Source organism: Ovis canadensis, chromosome 11 (assembly GCF_042477335.2).
Source record: "Ovis canadensis isolate MfBH-ARS-UI-01 breed Bighorn chromosome 11, ARS-UI_OviCan_v2, whole genome shotgun sequence".
Taxonomy (NCBI): domain Eukaryota; kingdom Metazoa; phylum Chordata; class Mammalia; order Artiodactyla; family Bovidae; genus Ovis; species Ovis canadensis.
The window spans coordinates 37523366-37543447 of record NC_091255.1 but is presented as its reverse complement, the minus strand read 5'-3'; the positions used below and the strand labels follow the sequence as shown (position 1 = coordinate 37543447).

Genomic DNA, 20082 nt, shown 5'->3' with positions numbered 1-20082 from the left:
GACCAATTCCCTGACCCCAGCTGGGGATCCTGCAGTGTAATTCACTTCTGACACTTAACTGCCCGGAGCTCAGCGTCAGATCCTGCAGGTTAAGGACTCAGCCCCACGGGGCCACCCTTGCTTCGGACAGCTGTTATAAGTAGTGGGTCACCGGGTTGCTCACAACTTCTGTCCCGCTTGGCTGCAAGTCAGGGTTTTGAGTGATCCCCTCGTCAGGTTTGGTAACTTATTAGAAGAGCTCACAAAACTCAGGGAGATGCTTATTCATCAGTTTATTATATATTAAAGGGCATGATAAAGGCCACAGATGAACAGATGCTCAGGGTCAGGTCCTGAGTGCAGGAGTGTCTGTCCCCATGGTGCTGGGGACGCACATCCCAGCACGTGGGTGTGTTCACCAACTCAGAACCTCTTGGACCCTGTGATTTTTCAGACTTTTGTGGAGGTTTCATCACATGTGCTGTGTTAGTCACTCAGTTGTGTCTGACTCTTTGCGACCCCATGGGCTGTAGCCCACCAGACTGCTTGTCCATGGGGATTCTCTCGGCAAGAATACTGGAGTGGGGTTGCCATGCCCTCCTCCAGGGGATCTTCCCAACCCAGGGATCAAACCCAGGTCTCCCTCATTGCAGGCAGATTCTTTACCATTTGAGCTGAATACTGGTATGGGTAGCCTATCCCTCTTCAGGGGATCTTCCCAACCCAGGAATTGAAGTGGGCTTTCCTGCATTGCAGGTGGATTCTTTACCAGCTGAGCTCCCAGGGAAGCCCTTCATCGCAAAGGCATAATCATTAACTCAGTCTCCAGCCCCTTTCCTCTCCCTCCAGGGGATCGGAGGAGGGGGCTGAAAGTCCCATTCATGGCCTGGTCTTTTTGGTGACAAACCCCCATCCAGGAGCCCACCCAGACTCGTCTCATAAGAAATTCTAAGAAATGTAGGAGTTTGGTGTCAGAACTGGGCTCAAAGACCAAATATTAAACCAGAAGATGCTCTCCCAGCACCTTTGTTTAGGAAATTATGAAGGCTCTAGGAGTTCCAGCCAGGAGCTGGGGATGAAGAGCAAAATAAATACGTTGTCATTTGGTTGGCCAAAAAGTCCACTCGGGGTTTTCTGTAACATGGGAAAATCCTAACATACTTTCCAGCCAGCCCCATATATCACAATATCGTGGTTATGTGCAGGAGGTAACTCATCTCCCTTAGTTGTATCAGCCATCATGCAAGACAACATCGCCATTTCACAATTGAGAAGGAACAAAGAGGTCAAGTCACAGCCCGTGGTCACACAGCAAGGTGGGCTCAGCTGCTGAGGAAACGAAGGAGAAGACCGAGTGGGCTGGAGCCTTGACCCCTGGACGTTTCCTCTGGGCAGACCAGCGGCATTTAAAACCCAGAGCTCTGTGCTGAAGCACACTGCCCTCACTTAGGGGCTGTCCACAGTGGTACAGGCTGACCTTCCAAATGCTGGGATATTTTAATTCAGAGCTGACTTCTGATGGGAGGCCTCTGAAAAATATTCACACAAAATTCACACATAGATTTTTCCATAAGAATGTCTGCTGCCTCCAGCCCATCAGTCAGTCTTGGTGGCCTCAGGCAGTCGTAGTAGCAGCCCAGTGGTTATATGACAATTCCTTAAAAAGATAAGACTATCCATCCACCATAGATAAATATAGCTCCACATGTGCAAAACCCATTTTAACATCTGCTCCAAAAGGCTCCTTGAAAATGTCCTTCCTGAGTATTCTGTGTCGAGGGGCAAGAGCTCTTTAAGAAATGCAATTTCATTCCAGGGATCTTAGGCTTTTCTGAGTCTCCTAGCTCGAGCCATTGTTCATAGCAACAGACTATTAAAGAAATAAGATTGCTCTGTATAAAGGAAGTTATACCTGCTTCTGGGTGAGGAAGAGAGAATAGAAAAATTCCTGGCGGTGGGAGAAAATTTAATCATGCAATCGAGGCCATGTATTCAGCCAGAAGATTTTTGCGGGGCACAGAGGGCATCAAGAGAATGATAAAAAATGATTTTTTATCAGTGCTGTCACTCACAAGCTTTGTGATCTTGGGGGAAGCCACTTAGCATCCCTGGGCTTCCTTTTTTTTTTTTTAAGTGTGAAGTGTTTGGACCAGATCAGTGAGACTTGAAACTGACTTGACTGTGACCCAGTTATACATTTTCCATGGCCACCTGGAACACAAATGTAGCCACACCTAGATAATCACATACGGATACCCCCGTATGTAGCTAAAACATTTCTGATGTTTCCTCTTCATATCTGGGCTATGCTCATCAAAAAGCTGGTCCTGATCCACTAACCATTTCACAGCTTTTAGCAATGCACTGTTTGAAAAACACAGGACCAGATTCAGGCATCCTTGCTGTACTTGGCTTTAGTGTGTCTTTTTTACAAATTGAAGATGTGTGGCAACCCTGCATTGTCAGATGATGGTTAGCATTTTTTAGAAATAAATATTTTTATTTTGACCATACCCACAGCATGCAAGGTCTTAGCTCCCTGACCAGGAATCAAACCTGTGCCCCTTGCCTTGGGAGCACAGAGTCTTAACCACTGGACCACCAGGGAAATCCAAGCAATAAGTATTTTTTAAATTAAGGCATGCACGTTTTTAAGACGTAATGCTATCGCACAGTTAATAAATTACACGCGTGCATGCTTGGTCGTGTCCGAATCTTTTCAACTCCGTGGACCGTACCCTGTAGGCTCCTCAGTCCATGGGATTTTTCAGGCAAGAATACTGGAGTCCGTTGCCATTTCCTCCTCCAGGGGGTCTTCCTGACCCAGGGACCGAACCCACATCTCCTGCGTCTCCTGCATTGGCGGGTGAATTCTTTACCTGGGAAGCTCAAATAGGCTGCAGTATGGTATAAAAGCATTGCTTTCGTGCACACTGGGAAACCAGAGCGTCCATGAGACCTGCTCTAGGGCAACACTCCCATTTTTGTGACATTGACTTTATTGTGGTGGTCCGTCACCCAACCCACACAGTTTCATCTGAAATTCCTTCCGACCTGAAACTTCTCTTGCTCTCTTCTGATGAGTGACGTGGAAGCAAGAGACAGAAATTCCGAAAGGCAAACTGAATAGCTTCAATGGCCTATTGCCACCAAGCCAGGCCAGTTCAAGTTCATAAGGACAAGCTTCTGTGGAGGACTTTGGCCTCCTGGTTAGCCAGAGATGCTTAAAACTTAAGAATGAGTATAAAGACATCTAGCCAACTTTCTTAAAAAATTAGCCTTTTTGTTAAAGTACTTAAAATATAGAGGGAGACTGTGGGCCTTCGATCCATGGGATTGAATCACTTCTAACAGCCAGTAGTGTGATGTTTCTAGGATGTCATTTGGAATTTGGGGAGAGCTTTGGGAGTCCTGGCCGGATCTTGGTCCCTCCCCAGACCACACAGTCTGGGACCGGGACCCAGAAATCCTGAGTATTGACAAGTCTCTGCAGGTCACTCCTGGGCATATGAATGTATGGAAAGCACTCGCGTTCAGGTCCTCAGAAAGAGAGCTCAGAGTTACTGGGTCAACAAGCCGAGTTAACCCACTTAGACCCACAACCAGGAGCAGGTTTCCAAGGCAGCCAGCCAACTATGCGGCCCTCCCTCTCCTCCCCCAGTGCCTAATCTGTGTGGGGAAGGGGTTCTCTAGGTCTCAGAAGCACTGAAGTTTGTAACATCTTACAGATTGCCACCAGATGGGGGTGTTTTCCTGTGCAAGGAATCTTCCCAGGGCTCAAAACCATGGTAGCACACAGTACAGCCAACGTGAGGGGAGGGGTGTTAGTGCAGCCCCCGCCATTAGTCTTTGAAGGTCACCCACCAGCAAAGCATCATCTTGTCCCCCAGAGCATTGGGCCCCGAAAATCTTGTCATTTTTCCAAGTAGTGCAGGAGGGCCCACTGTGTACCAGCTCCGACCAGGCACTGTGGATACAGCAGGGGCCCAGCCAGCATGGCCTCCACCCTCCTCGAGTTCAGAGTCAACCAGCGTGTAATCAGTGGTTTGGTACAGGGAGCACCTCCATCCTTGAGGCCTCTGGGGAAAAGGTAATGTAGCAAGAAAGAGCCTGGTGAGGAGGGAGAGGAGTCCCAGAGTCCCAGAGCTGGGGCATCATCCATCTAGGGAGGTTCAGTTCTGATTCCCAGCGAGAAGGGTGGAGGTTGAGAGACCCTGGAAGGCCAATTCAGGGGCCCTAGGAGGCCAGTAAGGAGGTCCTAGAGGTTATGTTGGGGGCCTTAGGAGCCGAGACAGGGTGGGTGAGGCTCTGAGAGGCTGAGTCGGGGGCAGGGAGGCCGCTAGACTGTGCCTTTGACCACAGCAAGTCCATATTTATCTGTTATCACATACATCTCATGTTCATACGCCCCAAAAAAGTTTTAAGTAAAAGTTCTTCTTCCAAAGAGAGTGGGTGAGAAAGAGGAAAGGAACGAAAGAAGAGAAAGCTGGGAAACCTGACGCCACCCAGCGCCTCTCAGAGCATAAAGGGCCCTTCTCTGGCCCTAGAGGTGCAAGGCTGGCACACTCTGGTGGCGTGGGGGTGTGCCAGCCTCCACACAGTCCAGCGGGCACAGGCCAGGAAGGGCCCCTGTGAGCTCCCACCATGGCTTCCTGGAGATTCGGACCACGTGCACGTCATCGGTGGTCCTTGCACCTGGCACGTGTAGATGATCAAGTAGAACTGACCCGAGATCGCCTGGTTAAGTGTCGCCCTTGTGATCGTGGCTGTGTTTGGGGTCACAGGGATGGTCCCCAAAGCTCCCAGCTTAGAAAATAAGGGAGATTACATCTGAGCAAAGCCCCGGAGGAGGCTCTGCGGGCTTCACACAGGAAGAGGGTGCCCACAGGGACTTGGTGGGCTCCAGGCACTAACCCATCCATTGGTATGAACCCTCGGCCTGGCCAGTGGAGGTGACTTCCTCAACTGCATACACAACCACTTGTCTCTGACCTCCCAGTGAGATGGTATCCATCCTCACCCACGGGGTGGGCGAGAGCAGCCCCTCCCTCCTCTCATAGCTGGTGCCCCTCGGGTCCTGAGTGTGTCTCCCCCGTCGACAGCTGCACAGCGAGGTGGAGAAGCCTCTGATGAACTTCCGTGAGAACTTCAAGAAGGACATGAAGAAGTGTGACCACCACATCGCAGACCTCCGCAAGCAGCTTGCCAGCCGCTACGCCGCGGTGGAGAAGGTGAGGGCCCAGGTTGCGGAGTGGGAGGGGTCCTGCTGGAGGGAGCAGGGGCTGGGGGCCAGCAGGGGCTCCGTGTGCCGTGGCAGGGCTGTCTGTCCCCCCCGCAGCTGGGTCTGGGGTTGGGGGGGTAGTGTGAGAACCCCTTCCCCTGGCCAAAGGTTAAGTGTGTGCTTCCCCTGCTGCTCAGATCCCCAGTGAGGGTGGGAGAGGCTGCGCCTGCCTTGGGGTTGTAGAATGTGAGACAAGGTACACCCTGATTTTGAGGGTCCTGAAGCCTGGATGTACTGCCAGTCCAGACAGGGCCCCTTTGTCTGGATCTCACCTGGCAGAATCCCTCCTGACTGGACCACCCCCCTCCCAGAGGCCGAGGTGGCCTGACCTTGCTGGGAGCTCTGATGGTCAGTTATGGAGCAAAGAGAGGTCTCCCCCCGGGGCTGACCCCAGCGCCTTTGGGAGAGGTGCGGGAGAAGAGGGCCATCTTACTGCTGTGGGCACCCTAGACCCTGCCAGTGGCCAGCACCGACAGGCCCATCCCACCCCAGAATGGGGAGGCTGGTGTCGCCAGCTGCTGAGCATTGTTGGGAGGTGACATCAATGATCTCTGTGGTCCCCGCCACCCTGGAGAAGCTGTGGTCTCAGGACTGCCTGGGTCCCCAGTACATGTACATGATCCAGTAAAAACGTGCTCTGGGGCGCTTGCTCCAGGCCAAGGACGAAAGGATGCTTTTGCAGCCTCAGTGTGGCCTCCAGCTGGCTAAGTGATGCTGGTCTAACCACTTAGCCTGACGGAGCCCCTGTAGCCTCATTTACCAAAGCAGGGAAAAGAAACAACTTACCTAGGAAAGACCCTGATGCTGGGAAAGACTAAAGGCAGGAAGAGAAGGGGGTGACATCACCAACTCAATGGACCTGAGTCTGAGCAAACTCCAGGAGATAGTGACAGGCAGGGAAGTGTGGCGTGCTGCAGTCCATGGGGTTGCAAAGAGTCAGACACAACTTAGTGACTGAGCAACAACCTAAAAAAGGAGGCCAGGCCCAGTGGGCCCTTGCTGTCTCTGAGCCTGTGATTAACTCCACGTCCTTGGACCCCAGGCCCGAAAAGCCCTCACGGAGCGGCAGAGAGACTTGGAGATGAAGACCCAGCAGCTGGAGATCAAGCTGAGCAACAAGACGGAGGAGGACATCAAGAAGGCTCGGAGGAAGTCCACGCAGGCAGGTGAGTGCAGCCCTGTTGCCTGCTGCCCTGTCTGTCCTCACCTGGTCCCAGAGGCATGGACAGGAGAGGCTGGGGGATGGGGCGCCTGGGAGCATGCGTTCCACAGGGTGAGACTGGGGGGTGCAGGCTGTGGAGCGGGAAGCAGTGGCCAGGGAGGGTCACCCCACACCCTACCCCGAGAGGGCAGCTTCTGACCCAAGCCCAGGGCCTCTGGTCAGGTGGCGGGCAGACTCCTCCAGGGGCCTGGAATTGAGGGGTCTTGCTTCTGCCTGGAGTTCCTCGAAGTGCAAACCCCACCCACCCTCCAAGTTGCCCCACCTGCCTGGGTATTAGTTCTCCAAAGGTTCTCCTCTAGTGATGGACTTCCAACCCAGAATAGAGGCTGACGTTTTGTTTAAAGAAATAATCGTATTTCAGGGACTTCTCTGGCAATTCAGTGGTTAAGACTACTCGCTTCCAATGCAGGGGGTGCAGGTTTGACGCCTGGTTGGATAACTAAGAACCCACATGCCTTGCAGTGCAGCCAAGAAACTATTTTTAAAAAAGAAAAGAAAGAACCATATTTCAGATTCTCTCCAAAATATTCCTCAGTGAGTCAGCTTCTGCTTCCACCTAGAGGTAAAAATTAGCTAATGCACAAGGAAGCGGGAGAAAAATCAGCAAGAAACAATTTTGTTTTTTTTTTTAATTTCAGTATTTCTTAACAACCAGTTTCACAGTGTACAAGGACAATGCATTTTGCTTTCTGGGATTAGAATATGTGCTGTGAGATAAGGTTTGGATTGGATGGTTTGGTCTCTAAATCTTTTTCACCGTAACTTCTGGTGAGCCTGGTGTAATTAGTTCATTAAAGGATGAAAAACAGCTATCTTAGGGACATTTGGAAATAAGGTGTTAAAAAGATGTCATAACAGAATAATGTAATATAAATGCTACATTTATATAAAGATCTTTAATAGCACAGTAGTAGAAACAGAGGCCATGCTACACTTGTTTGGAGTAGGAAAGAAAACCCAAGGAGAAGAGAGGCACATTTAAATTAGCTTAACTAAAGAAACTGTTAAATAATTATATTGCAAAAACAATATTGCTGTTTGACAAAATATTTTAATCAACACATAAGAATATAAAATCTTATTCCCCAGATATAGTCACTGTCAACACACCCTAATTTTTTAAATGTTTTTAATATTTAAATTTATATACATATCATATCATACTGTTCTGAACTTATATTTTAATAGATGCATCTTAGAGATAAGTCTGTTTCATCATCAATTTGTTTACCCATCCATTTATGTACATCAGATTCCCTAAACAGTTGAATAACGTGCAAGTATATGATTGTATCCAGATTTATTTCTTCATTCCCTAATGGACTTTTGTGGGACTTTCAGATAGTTTCAGAGTGTTTGTCAGTGCCAGCGATGCTGTTACTATAAATGCCTCTCTGTTGGGGGTGGGGGTCTGCCTGTTGCCGGGATGTGGTGGGGTGTAACTGGGTCAGAGGCTTGTATTCATTTTGGTGGATGTTTCCAAGTTGCTTCGCAGATGGGTGTGCCTGCTCTCTATGAATGCCTGTTCCCTAAACTCTTGTCAACACTGTATGCTGTCTCATTTCGATATCATAGCTATCTAGTGGAAAATAGTATTTTGTTTCTAATTTTACACTGCTTTTTGAGTGGAGTTGAGCATTTTAAAAATAGACTTTTAAATCATCTGTGACTTTTGTTTTAAAATGATTCACTCATATTCTCTTCCCATTTTCTTGTCAGATGGCTGGTCTTGTTCTCATTGATTGACTGACAGGGATTATGTTAGGAAAATCAACATTTTGTCATTTGAATTGCAAATATTTTTCATAAGTGGTTTATTTTTTATTTTGTTCTTTGTTTTTCTTTTTCTTTTTTTTTTCTTGGTTTGTTTAATCTTCACTGTGGCTCTCTGAAAGTACTGTTATTATCTCCATTTTACAGATGAGGAAACTGAGGCACAGGCAGGTAAATCAACTTGGTCCAAGGCTGCACAGCTAGTAAACAGTAGAGCTATATGACACCCCAATAGTCTGGTTCCAGAATCCATGTTCTTAACCCGTACTGTTCAGAAGGGTCTGATTTCAAACCCTCGGACTACATAGAGAAGAAACACACCTGCCTTCATCTACATTATTTCCTGATGTTGCAGAAGTTCGTGAAGCGTGTTCTCAACATCAGGATCAACAAATAAAGCTTTGGGAATTTCATATTGTGTTTATAAAGGTGACTTTACCCACTGGTCAGGCACAGGCTTTTGGTGGGACTGTGACTGCAGTGAAATATCCACTTTCTTCCCTCTAGTTCAGTCCTTCTTGGGATCAAGGACCCAGCCATTGGCCTTGGACCAAGAGCAAAATGAACCAAGCCCTTGATGTGGGTTCTGTTACTCAAGGCTTAGCTCCCAGATAATGGTGTGGCTCACTGGGGAGGAGACCCTGAGCCAGGCACTGGGCATAACTCTCCCCCACTTCCCTTCACTTTCATATCTGAATACATGTGAGCAAGGGATGCCATTCTAGGGATCCCTTTGAAGGGTTAATCCATTATTGTTGGGTTCACTCATGAGTTTTCCCATAGTGGACAGAGTCCCTGGTGTCTTCCTTTCTCTGGAACCCTGTGATAATCAGGAAGCTCTGTGCAGACCGACCTGTGTGATGTACACACAGATCACCCAAGGAACTTGTGCAAATAGTTTCTGATTCACCCTGTCTGGGGAAGGTCATGAGATCACATTTGGAGCAAATATCCAGGGTATACCAATGCTCCTGGTCCAGGAATTGTGTTCTTTGTAGCAAGAGTCTAGGGTACCAGGACCTTAGTAACACTTCCAGTTTGCTTTCTTTCTAAGTATAAACTGTCTCAAACATATATACAATTACATAAAAGAATACACTGGCCATCAAGATAGAATAGTTTGTTTCAGATGTCTCTCTTAAGAAATGCTATCAAAAGAGCCCATCCCTTCCCACCCCAACCCTTTCTCTGTTTCCCAGGGTAGCCAGTATCCTGGAATTGGTGTGTTAAACTCTGGTGCCTGTTTTTATACCATTACTGCACATGAATGAGCCAGAAAGCATCAGACACATTATTTTGTGTTTCAGAATGACAGCCTGCTGCCTGTACACACACACACAGACACACGCATACAGACACACCAGTGGATGGATGTAATGTGCAAACTTCCCTTCTGTAACTAGTACTACGTTGCTTGAGACACATGTTCAACCAAGCAGGACTTGCTATTGTGAAATAAAACTGCCATCTCTAGAGGAGGAAACATTTCTGGGGCTCATGATAGACTGGAAGGGTCCCCGGAGTAACCCCACCCACACTGTACATGCACTCTTACTGAGAAACCCTATTCCTGAGTTTTTGGCATCTGGAGTCAAGTTCAGGTGGACACTCTGAAGCCAGTCTTTCATAATGCTGGGTTGCCCCTTCTTTGCCTCCATTGCCTCGGCCATGGGGTGCAGGTGGCAGAGGGCAGCCCTGGTGAGGAGTGACAGACAGTGGCCTTGGCCCTTTGCAGGAGATGATCTCATGCGCTGTGTGGACCTCTACAACCAGGCCCAGTCCAAGTGGTTTGAAGAGATGGTGACCACCACGTTGGTGAGTGACCGGAGATGCCGAAGCATGTCCCCACAGGGGTGGGCACTCAGGAAGCTGTGGGTGGATGCTGGTGGACATGAGGATGATGGGGTGGAGGTGAGAGATAGTCATTAGATCTGCTCTAATGCTGAGACTGAGAGCTTATCTCCAGGCCAGACCATGTGGATTCATACCCTTGCTCTGGCACGTCCTACTGCGTGAACACAGGCAGCTATGGGCTCTTGCCATATCCTCCTGAGGGGTCAGGGTCAACTGAGCAGAGAGTGGTCCATTTAGGAAAAATAGCCAAGTTGTAGGAAATGTGGGCCTTCCTACCCCCAGAAGAATTAAGGGTCTGCAATCGCAGAGCCTTGCGAGACGTGTGGGTGGGTGAGGTTGGGGCCAGTGGGGGAGGCCTCTGACCAGGGGTGGGGGAACAGGCATCGGACCACTTCTTTGCTCTCCTGAGTATTTCTGTGAAGTCAGCACCTGCTGAGTAGATGGTGAGATGGGTTGTCACTTGGGCCACTGGGCCAGGTGAGAAAGGAGGTGTCCTGCCAAGTGCTTATCACACCATCCCTCTGCCCCAAGCCACCCCCATCCATCTGCCCATCCAGCATGGGACTAACCCTCTGCCTTCCCCAGGCACCAGCCCACCAGAGCAGATTAGAGGCCTCCCCCAGGGACAGTGACCTAGATTTCCTCCTGGTTAATCTCCTAATTAAGCTTCCTGCTTACTACCCCCCACTCCCCGGCTAATCACCCGGGCACTGACCTAGTTGGACACAGAATAGTGGCCGGATCCCCTAGATTCCCAAGAAGCAGAGCCATCCAGGAGCCAAAGCAAATTTCCGCTCTTCCTTGTGGCCTTGGCCACCCCGCTCCTGGCCCTCCTGCCTCCCCGGCCTTTCCCTCAGCACTCAGGGTGGACAGAGACGAGGCCACTCAGCAGAGGTCCAGGGACAAAGCCCCCAAATTTTGAAGGGCAGAAGCTCCTGCATGTGTTCCATTTCTCAGCCCCGTCAGGGCCTGGGGCTGCAGTGGTGCAGAAGTTTGATGAAGGGCACAACAGGGGGCCCCCCTGGTGGTCCAGTGGCTAAGACTCCACACTCCCAGTCAAGCGGCCTGGGTTCAGTCGCTGGTCAGGGAACTACGTCCCACATGCTGCAACTAAGATCCTGTGCAGCCCCCCCCCCCCCGAAAAAAAAACGCACAAAAGTGCAGCTCCCACTGCTCCCATAATTCCCTGTCACTTTGGGCAAGTGAGGTGTTCATTCCCTCTCGAGGTGTTCATTCCCTTGTTTGGAAAATGTAAGAACAGAACCTGTATCTCTTAACATTGTGATGAGGACAATTAAGCGATGTGCGGAAAGCTCGTAGCCCCCACCATGCCTGGCAGAAGGAGATTCAGGAAATAGCAGCTACTGCGTCCTTGGCTATACCTTCGCCCCCAGATATGGGGTGGGTGCCTCGCCAGACCCCAGGGGGTCGGGCAGCATCTGTGTTTTGCCTCTAGGATGGTCTAGCACCCGTGTAGGGGTAAGGTCCCCAGGTTGCAGGGACATCCCCCAGAGGTCTCTGTGGGTTTCCTCCTCGGCAGGAGCTGGAGCGGCTGGAGGTGGAGAGGGTGGAGATGATACGGCAGCACCTCTGCCAGTACACACAGCTGCGGCACGAGACGGACATGTTCAACCAAAGCGTGAGTTCTCCGCCCTAGGTTGAGGCCAGCGGGGCCCCCGTGGGACCCTGGGCCAGGGGGAGCCATGGCCTTTGTGCCGTGGTGGCAGGTTACATAGCTGCTATGGAGGAATCTGTCCTGAGGGTGGGCAGGGACTCAGGCCTGTGGGCGACCTCTTGGGATGGACGTGTCAGTTACCCTGGACATGCACGTGACTCTATCCCAAGTGCACCCCATAGATATGTTATGATGGTTGAAATAGCTGGAGGTGACCTTGCCTCCTCTGTTGAATTTCTTACAATGCTGGAGCTATTCAAAACCTCTCAAGCTAAAGTTCAATAAACCTGTCTTCAGGTGGTAAACGGGGGAACACGTGGAAAGAGGAACAGGTCACAGACTCTTGAGCCCACCTGCCCTTTCACCCGCCCTGTGGTCTGGAGGGTCATGTCTATGAGGGGAAGCAGAGCAGAGGCCAGAGCTCTGCGCCTCCCCACCCCTGGTTCTTCCAGCCCCCACATCTGTCCCTCACAGGGGCCTCCCTGGGACCCCACAACCCTCTAGAGTGTGAGTGGCATGGCTCAGAGCATACGCCCCTGACTCCGCCTCCGCCTCTGACTGTGTCCTCTTTCTCCATCCCTTGCAGACAGTCGAGCCTGTGGACCAACTGCTTCGAAAAGTAGACCCAGCCAAAGACAGGGAGCTGTGGGTCAGAGAGCACAAGACGGGCAGCATCCGCCCCGTGGACATGGAGATCTAGATGTGCGGCCCGGGGGGTCCTGCTGAGGAGGGGCTGGGGGTTCCACGGAGAGGAGGTGGCACTCCCGCCAGGGGGGCCTGCTGTCGGGAGTGGCGCTGCCCTCCCCCTGCTCTCCTGGTCCACTGAGGAGAGGGGACAGTGATGCCGGAAGGGCAGCCCAGATGGCCCCACAGGAAGTTTCCCGGTGTTCCCAGGCTGAGAAGATGGATCCACAGCCCTGCCCTTGTCTCTGAGGCTGAAGCCCCCTGAGTCCTGTGCTGCGCTTGCCACTCCAAGGACAACCCGAGACTGGAACTTTGTGGTCCCTGTTGAGTACCAGAGGGGTCCCCTCCCCACCCAGAGCAGTTGTGTCCCATGCTCATGCCCCTGGAAGCCCAACGGCCCTTCTTCCAACTGACCTCCTTGTCTCCAGGCCTTTGGAGGGGCAGGAGAGGAAGGTCTCCATCTCCAAGCCAAGTGTCAGGATCAGAGTCATGGAGAGAAGGCCACCATTCAGCACAGTAGCCCACACCCAGAATGCTTTGCAGCAGCCCTCCCTCTTGATTTTTTTTTCCCCCCTTGAATATTCTGAGGGCCTTGAATATTCTGAGAGCCTACATCCTGGCTCTTCTCTGCTACTTTTCACCAATGGGAGTCTTGGGAAGAAGGTCTGGCTCCAGTTTTCCCAGACTGACCCTGCCTGGAGAGGTCAGGATGAAACTACCTCATTCAGCAAATTCACCCCAAGTTGGAGCAGATCAGGCATCCAAGTCACGTGCTCTTTCCAGACATCCCAGTCCACCCAGCCTGCAGCCGCCTCCTCGGGGAAGCCCCCTCCTCCACCCTCACCCATCCCAGGGAGCTGAGTCGGTCTCATGACAGGGAGGGGTTGGGACAAGTCTCTGTCACCTCGCAGGTGGTTCCACCTGCCCGTGCACAGTGGAATTGGGACTGCTGCTCCGTGTATGGCTCTCACTGGCAGGCACCACGCAGGCAGTGCAGACTGTCGCGACCACAGTACATGTCACCATCCAGGCAGCCGGGTACCTTGGCCTCTCAGCTCCTTCTGCACATTCCCAAGCCCCGCATGGAGCCCCTACTTGGGGCTGGTGCCCCCTTGCCCTTTTGCCATCTCCTTTTTCCCTGAGAAAGCCTGGTCTGAGCATGACCTGCGAAGCCACCGGATCCTCACTCATCACTTTCTCGCTTACATGCTAAATCTTGAGAATTGGCTTGAGGGGACGGGAAGCAGAAAAGGGCTGGAGGAGCTCAGACAGCTTGCAAGGGGCACATTCTAGCCTGGAGCCCACAAGAACCCATGTTTCTTCACTTTTCCCGTTGATTACTTTGGATTCACAGGACTCATGTCTCTTAAGGGCAGCCGTCTAAGAGGATAACTCTCTGGTCTTTCTCTCTCCATCGTCCAGGCTGGTAACTGATGAGTTGTTTTTCTTGTATCTCTTGGTACCCCTTTCTCTGAGTCAGTATGGCGCCCTCATAGTGATAGTAGAAAGATGCTGAATATCCTAAAGCAAACCAAGCTTTGCTACTTTTCTTCTCAAAACACCCCAACCAGAAAGGTCAGTGTGAAGGCCTTCACTAACATGCAGGCTGCCAGGACGGATCTGTGTCTGGCGTGGAGAACCACTCCTTCCGGTCTGGGGTTGGGCTGTGACACCAGCTGCCCATTTAGGGCTATCATTTCTTGGTTTCTTGATAAAAAAAAGATGGGTGCTAGTAGTAACTGCTTTGTGGCTTAGTCAACTAATTTGTGGATGATTTTCCAACATTCAAAGCCAATAGCCTTGTTATTAACATAGATACGTTCATGTGTGGTGTGGCTCATTGATTTTGTTTTCTCATCTCTGTCCGAGGATTCCAGAGTCTTCTGTTATTCCCTGGGGCTCTTGCCTCTTTCAGGGTAGCCTGAGTTGGCCTCGTGTAGGCTAGTCTATTTTCTGAAGTCATGCTTTCCCCCTTTTCCCTCAGTCTCATTAGACACCCCCATATTACTTCTTTTCCTTTTTTCTTCCCTCCTTTATTCATTCATCAAGCATTTAGCTAAGACTGGGCAATATGCAAAGATCTAGGAACAAGATATAGCCCTTTCTGTCATCAGGGAAACCAGTGATCTGTTCTTTTGAGTAAACTCGTCTTTTCTCCAAGGGTCTTGCAGGTGAGTAACCTTGGCATTCACCTACAGATACTCTCTGCAGAGTCTAGGTTTGCAGAGATACCCTCTGTGGTACTGATAGCTCTTCATTCATTCATTCATTCTCATTCATTCATTTAATCAGCAGACACTTGGGGCAAGCCAGGTATTATGCCAGTACTGCAGACGTAGCTGCATACCAGCCAGGAACTCCGCCCCATCCCCCACCCCTTCTGTTCTCCATGTGGACAAGCGCATGTTTTCAGACCTTTCTGGGAAACGAGAGCCTTGCACCTCTCCCACGTTTAACCTACTACTAGCCTGTAATAAGCCATGTGGCATTTACCCAAGGATGGAAGTACCAGACAGCACCAAGAGTACAATCATGGGGTCACTAGACCCTCACAGCTCACATCCAACTCAAATTTGAGAGATTTGTTTGTTTTAAATAGTTCTTGCTTTACACAGAGGAAGAATGAAGCCCAAGGCCAGCCAGTGAGAGCTGTGAACTGAATAGCGAATCATGAGCAGGGCTGGAGTTGAGAGTACAGGCCTCTGTCCCTATGGTTAGGATGAAGTCTGGAATGTCTGAAAGTCATATTCAGAGTGGCGCTCTGTCCTAGTGGTTTGGTTTGGGTATTTATTTTATTAGAGGATATGCTTGGCTTTTTTCAGGGTAAATGACTCCAGGTTATTCGTGAGCACATCCACTGTTTCATTTCTGAGAATGGGTGAGCCCCTTCTACCTAGGAGACAGGGATGCACTTTGTTTCATCTGTGAAAGCCTGATTTTTAGAATAAAATCTAAGACAAGCAAGGGTTACCAAGACAACCTCCAGGATAAGCTGCTTGTCCCTCTCTTTTTTTTTTTTTTTTCTATTGCTTCTGATCAGCATTGGAAAGCGCTGGCCAGCTGACCCACAGGGATGGCTGACCTGAGGTTCTGCCCATGGGACCACCTTGGGTCTCCTTTTAATCTACCCAACACCTGTGTCAGCTGAGGGGCAGGGCAGGGAAAGGTGGATGGGATTTCTTTGAGGGGAAACACTTCTCCCCTCACTGAGGCTAATCAACGACTGAAGCAAATAGAAAAACCCTGTGTATACTCAGGAACCAGGGGTTTGTATTCCCTTTGTGGAAACCAATCAATTACTAGATTAGGAGATGGAAGCAAAGAAATCTTGGTAGAGCCAAAGTCCCTTCTTGGAAATGCAAGCCATAACATTCCGAGGACATCAAAGACCTCGGCTTGTTTAAGTGATTTTACTTCCAGCGGTGAATGGCCTTGACAAGAAGTTATACAGGATTCTGCAGGCCTACTGGTGATTATGTAGATAGGGAGTGTTCCTGGACCAGTGTTAAGTGGGGCACAGATCGGAAACACATCTTGGCCAGCATGCCGTCATTCACATAAGCCTTCCTGTCCCCACAGGTCCCGCTGCCTTTTTCCCCAAGTTTATTGAGATATTTGACATTCAAAATTGGGAGTTCATGAGCATACAGGAAAATTCACCCTTTTGAAGAATACAGTTCAATGAATTTTGACAAACTTACACAGTCTTATGGGGCTTCCCTGGTAGCTCAGATGGTAAAGAATCTGCCTGGGATGCAGGAGACCCGGGTTCAATACCTGGATCAGGAAGATCCCCTTGGAGAAGGGAATGGCTACCCACTCCAGTATTCTTGCCTGGAGAATCCCATGGACAGAGGAACCTGGCGGACACATGGGGTCCACAGGGTCACAAAGAGTTGGACACGACTGAGCAACTAACACTTTGACACGGTCTTGTAACCACTGCTGAGATCAACATAATATTTCCATCACTCCAAAAACGCCCCCTCAGGCTCCTTTGATGTCCATCCACTCTTCCCACCCCCAGCACCTGGCAACCACTGATGGATTTTCTGACCCTGCAGATCTGCCTTCTGTAGTGTGTCATAGAAATAGGCAGAAGCCTTTGAGTCTGGCCTCCTCGCTCAGCTTGATGCCTCTGAGTCACTTTGTCGTAGGATGTCACTAGCTTGTTCCCCTGCAATGCCGAGTAGCCGTCCATTGAATGGGTGCACCCCACTGCTTCCTTGCTCTTAAAAACACAAGTTGTCTTCCTGGAAGCTCCTGACCTGGAGTCCTGAGCTTGTTTGCACAGCTACTTCCAGCCAGCTGCATCCAGTGGTTCTTGGGACTTAAACTTGGCTTTTTTTGAGTCATTTTAGTTTGGGGGACATCTAACACTTGAGTTTTTCACAATGTAGAGAGCTGCTGGGGATGGAAGCGGGGGTGGTGGACAGGGTCTCTGCTGCCCCCTGAAGCTGGCATCTCAGCTGGCAGATCCACTTGCTCCTTGGGACCCTCCCTTCACCTCGCCCAGTCCCTGCCATTTGGTGAGAGTTCGGGGGTGTGGGAGGTGGGTGGAGAGCGTGTGGGTGAGAAAGCAGGGGACTGGCCGTGGGCTCCGCACCACCTTTCTCTGGGTCTTCCTTCACCTGCAAACTGAAAGTGTTATTCTAGGACGTTCTCCCAGGCCTCCTCCAGCTGCTGCATTCTGTCTCCTTCCCTTGTCATTTCCAGTTTTGTGCCCAATGCACACGTCATACCTAATCTGGGTCCGCTCGGCACAGCTGTGCGAGCTGTCACCTCATACCCTCCTGAGAGGGGGCCCCGGGTGCTGAGAAATCTAAAAAGAGACTTTTAGACACAAAAACTTAAGAGTTTCATGAGCTGTTGAGAATGAGGTAGTTCCTCATCCTTGGACTCCTAAAGAAAGCAGAAGCCATTACCTTTCTTCCACTGATGTTTGACACCAAGTCCTGAAGGTCACTTCCCAGGAGCAAAAACAGGCATGGAGTCAGAGCCCCCTCCCTTAAGGTTCTTGTCGATGCCTGAGCCTTGCTTACCTGACCTGTGCCTGCACCCTCCTGGGTGGTGGCAGAAAGAAAACCACACCCAACTGCTGATGCTGGTCAGCTCTGGGCAAGACCCCCAAAGGAAGGACTCCTGCAGCGACGTCTTGATTGTGCCCTGCTCAGTGAAAGCTGAGCCCCGGAAAGCAACCAGGGACCTCTCCCAGCCAACAGAAGACATTCTTGGGTCCAGCCAGGTGACGGTGTGGGCTGTGGAGCCCGCAACACAGGATCCCCTGCTGCCTGGATAGCGTCTTTTTTCTGGGGGAGGGGGCCCTGGGGGCTCTCAACATCTTCCCCACTCCACCCCACCCCCACTGGAGTCATTGCTATCGGGCCCTTTGTGAAGGTGGGGGACCCCAACCCCTCTTTCCTGGCTTGGTGAGACTAAGGTGACAAAAACCAATGTTCTGTTTCCCCCTAACCTTCTAGATGCTGGGGCCTGGCTACTGGGGGGCCTTGTTGGGAGGTGTCTCCGAGGGAGAGGGGCTGTGATGGCCTTTGGATCTCCGTGCTGTTCGGGGGGCTTGGCCCTCTGTGTGCTGGGGCATCCCTAACGGGCTTGCAGTGGTGGGAGGCAGAGGTCGGGCACATGGGTGCTCTGATGGGGACGGTGTGACACGCAGACGAGGCAGGAAAGCACAATGAACCAGGGCAAGGGCACCGGACCAGCCCGCTCTGCTCTCGTTCGTCCCGTAAGCTGTCGTCGTCACGGCCCCTTCCCGGGACCTGGGCGTTTGTCGTCGAGTGGACGCCCCCTTCCCGGGACCCGGGCGTTTGTCGTCGAGTGGACGCCCCCTTCCCGGGACCTGGGCGTTTGTCGTCGAGTGGACGCCCCCTTCCCGGGACCCGGGCGTTTGTCGTCGAGTGGACGCCTCCTTCCCGGGAGCCGGGCGTTTGTTGTCGAGTGCAGGTGCTCTTCAACCAGCATCACATGCAGCAAGAGCCCGGCTCTCGGGACAGGGGCCTCCGGACAGCCGTGTGGACCCAGGGACAGTCATTCCAAGGGACGCCTGCCATCCTTGGGGACGGGGCCCCAAGCCGGTATCTCTGCCCTTCCCTCAGGAAGGGGACTTGGGGCAGGAACAAGCCCCTTCACAGACAGGAGCACATCAGCAAACCCCATGAAAGCGGGATTTTCTAACAAGATAAACTTGCTTGTTTGCTCTGTTTTCTGTAACTTTTGCTAAATACTTTATACATTTTTAATGTTAAAAAGCTGTGTCTCCTCCAACATTCCTCATCCCAGTATGAATGTGTTTATTCCACGTTGTATATCCTTCCATGCCCTGGCTGCCTAGATCGGTAAATAAAGTTGATGTACTATAATTTATAAGTAACACTGTTGAAATTCTGACCCCTACAGAGGCTATAATCCGCCATTCCCACCCCACCCCTGTAATAGCATTCGTGTGTATTAATGCTTAAAAATTAAATGTTTAAATTTTGAAGGCGTTTGCTCTATATAATTGTTCTGCATTATTATAAAGCATTTTCAGGAAGTTAAATGCTCTCATTTTTTTCCCCCTTCGGCTCTGTGTGTACACTTCAGATGCTTAGATTTCGTCCTGTGTAAAATAAACTGTCCAGAGACACCATGTCCCACTGGGCGACCCTCTTTCCTGGAGGGCTGCCACACTCTTCTTTGTACAAATGGGCTCTGTCTCTCCTGAGCTCGGTGATCATTTTACCCCTAATGACAGCAGAGGGACAATGGGCACGTGGGCATTGACCCTCCCCCACCCCGATGGATATCATGCTGCCAGACCAAACCCTTGGCCCCAGTCCCCTTCCCTGGAGACTTCTCTCCCTGTGAATACAGGGGCTCCTGGCTATTTCCTTTCTCCACCCATCCACCCCATCCATGCAATAATTGGCGAACAACACTGTATTCCAGGGTCTTTCCAGGTGGTGCTAGTGGTAAAGAACCCACCTGTGAAATGCAGGAAACTTACTATGAGACACGAGTTTGATCCCTGGGTCGGGAAGTTCCCCTGGAGAAGAGCATGGCAACCCACTCCAGTATTCTTGCCTGGAGAATCCATGGACAGAGGAGCCTGGTGGGCTACAGTCCATAGGGTCATACAGAGACACGGCTGAAATGACTTAGCACGCAAGCACAGAATGCCAAATACTGCTCTCAGTACTGGGAACACATTGGTGATGGAAACTGATCAAGAATCTTAACCTTGGAACTTATTTTCCAGGAGAAAGAGACAGGCTAACGAAATGATATATAGAGTGTATGTAGGAAATGATAGGTGTTACGACAAAAGGGCAGGGGAAGGGGGAGGGTCTCAGGGGTGATGGTGGGTAAGCGGCAACATGAAATAGGGTGATTGGAGTGGCCTCATGGAGAAGGTGGCATTTGACCAAAGTCAAGGACACCTGGGAGGGAGCCCGGCAGGTAGCTGGCGGGAGAACATTCCAGGCAGGGGAGGTGGCCCTGTTAAAGGCTGGAGGCACCTCATTGAGGCCAGTTGGCTGGAGCAGACACGGTGATGGGGAGGGGGCAGCTTCTGCAGAGCTTTGCAGGCTTTGGAAAGCCTGTGATTTTGCTCTGGGG

At 50.9% G+C, this 20082-nt stretch overlaps 1 protein-coding gene across 8 annotated transcripts in view; it reads left to right on the top strand.

Moving 5' to 3' along the window:
* The window catches only part of GAS7 (growth arrest specific 7), a 203306-nt gene extending 184339 nt beyond the window's left edge, over positions 1-18967 (top strand). For all 8 annotated transcript variants that reach the window (XM_069603558.1, XM_069603562.1, XM_069603563.1 and 5 more), the window contains 5 exons: positions 5082-5210; positions 6303-6426; positions 9991-10070; positions 11650-11748; positions 12371-18967. In XM_069603558.1, the coding sequence (XP_069459659.1) occupies positions 5082-5210; positions 6303-6426; positions 9991-10070; positions 11650-11748; positions 12371-12484 (546 nt within the window). In that variant the 3' untranslated portion in view covers positions 12485-18967. The remainder of the gene's footprint in view (positions 1-5081; positions 5211-6302; positions 6427-9990; positions 10071-11649; positions 11749-12370) is intronic.
* Positions 18968-20082: the final 1115 nt, after the last annotated feature.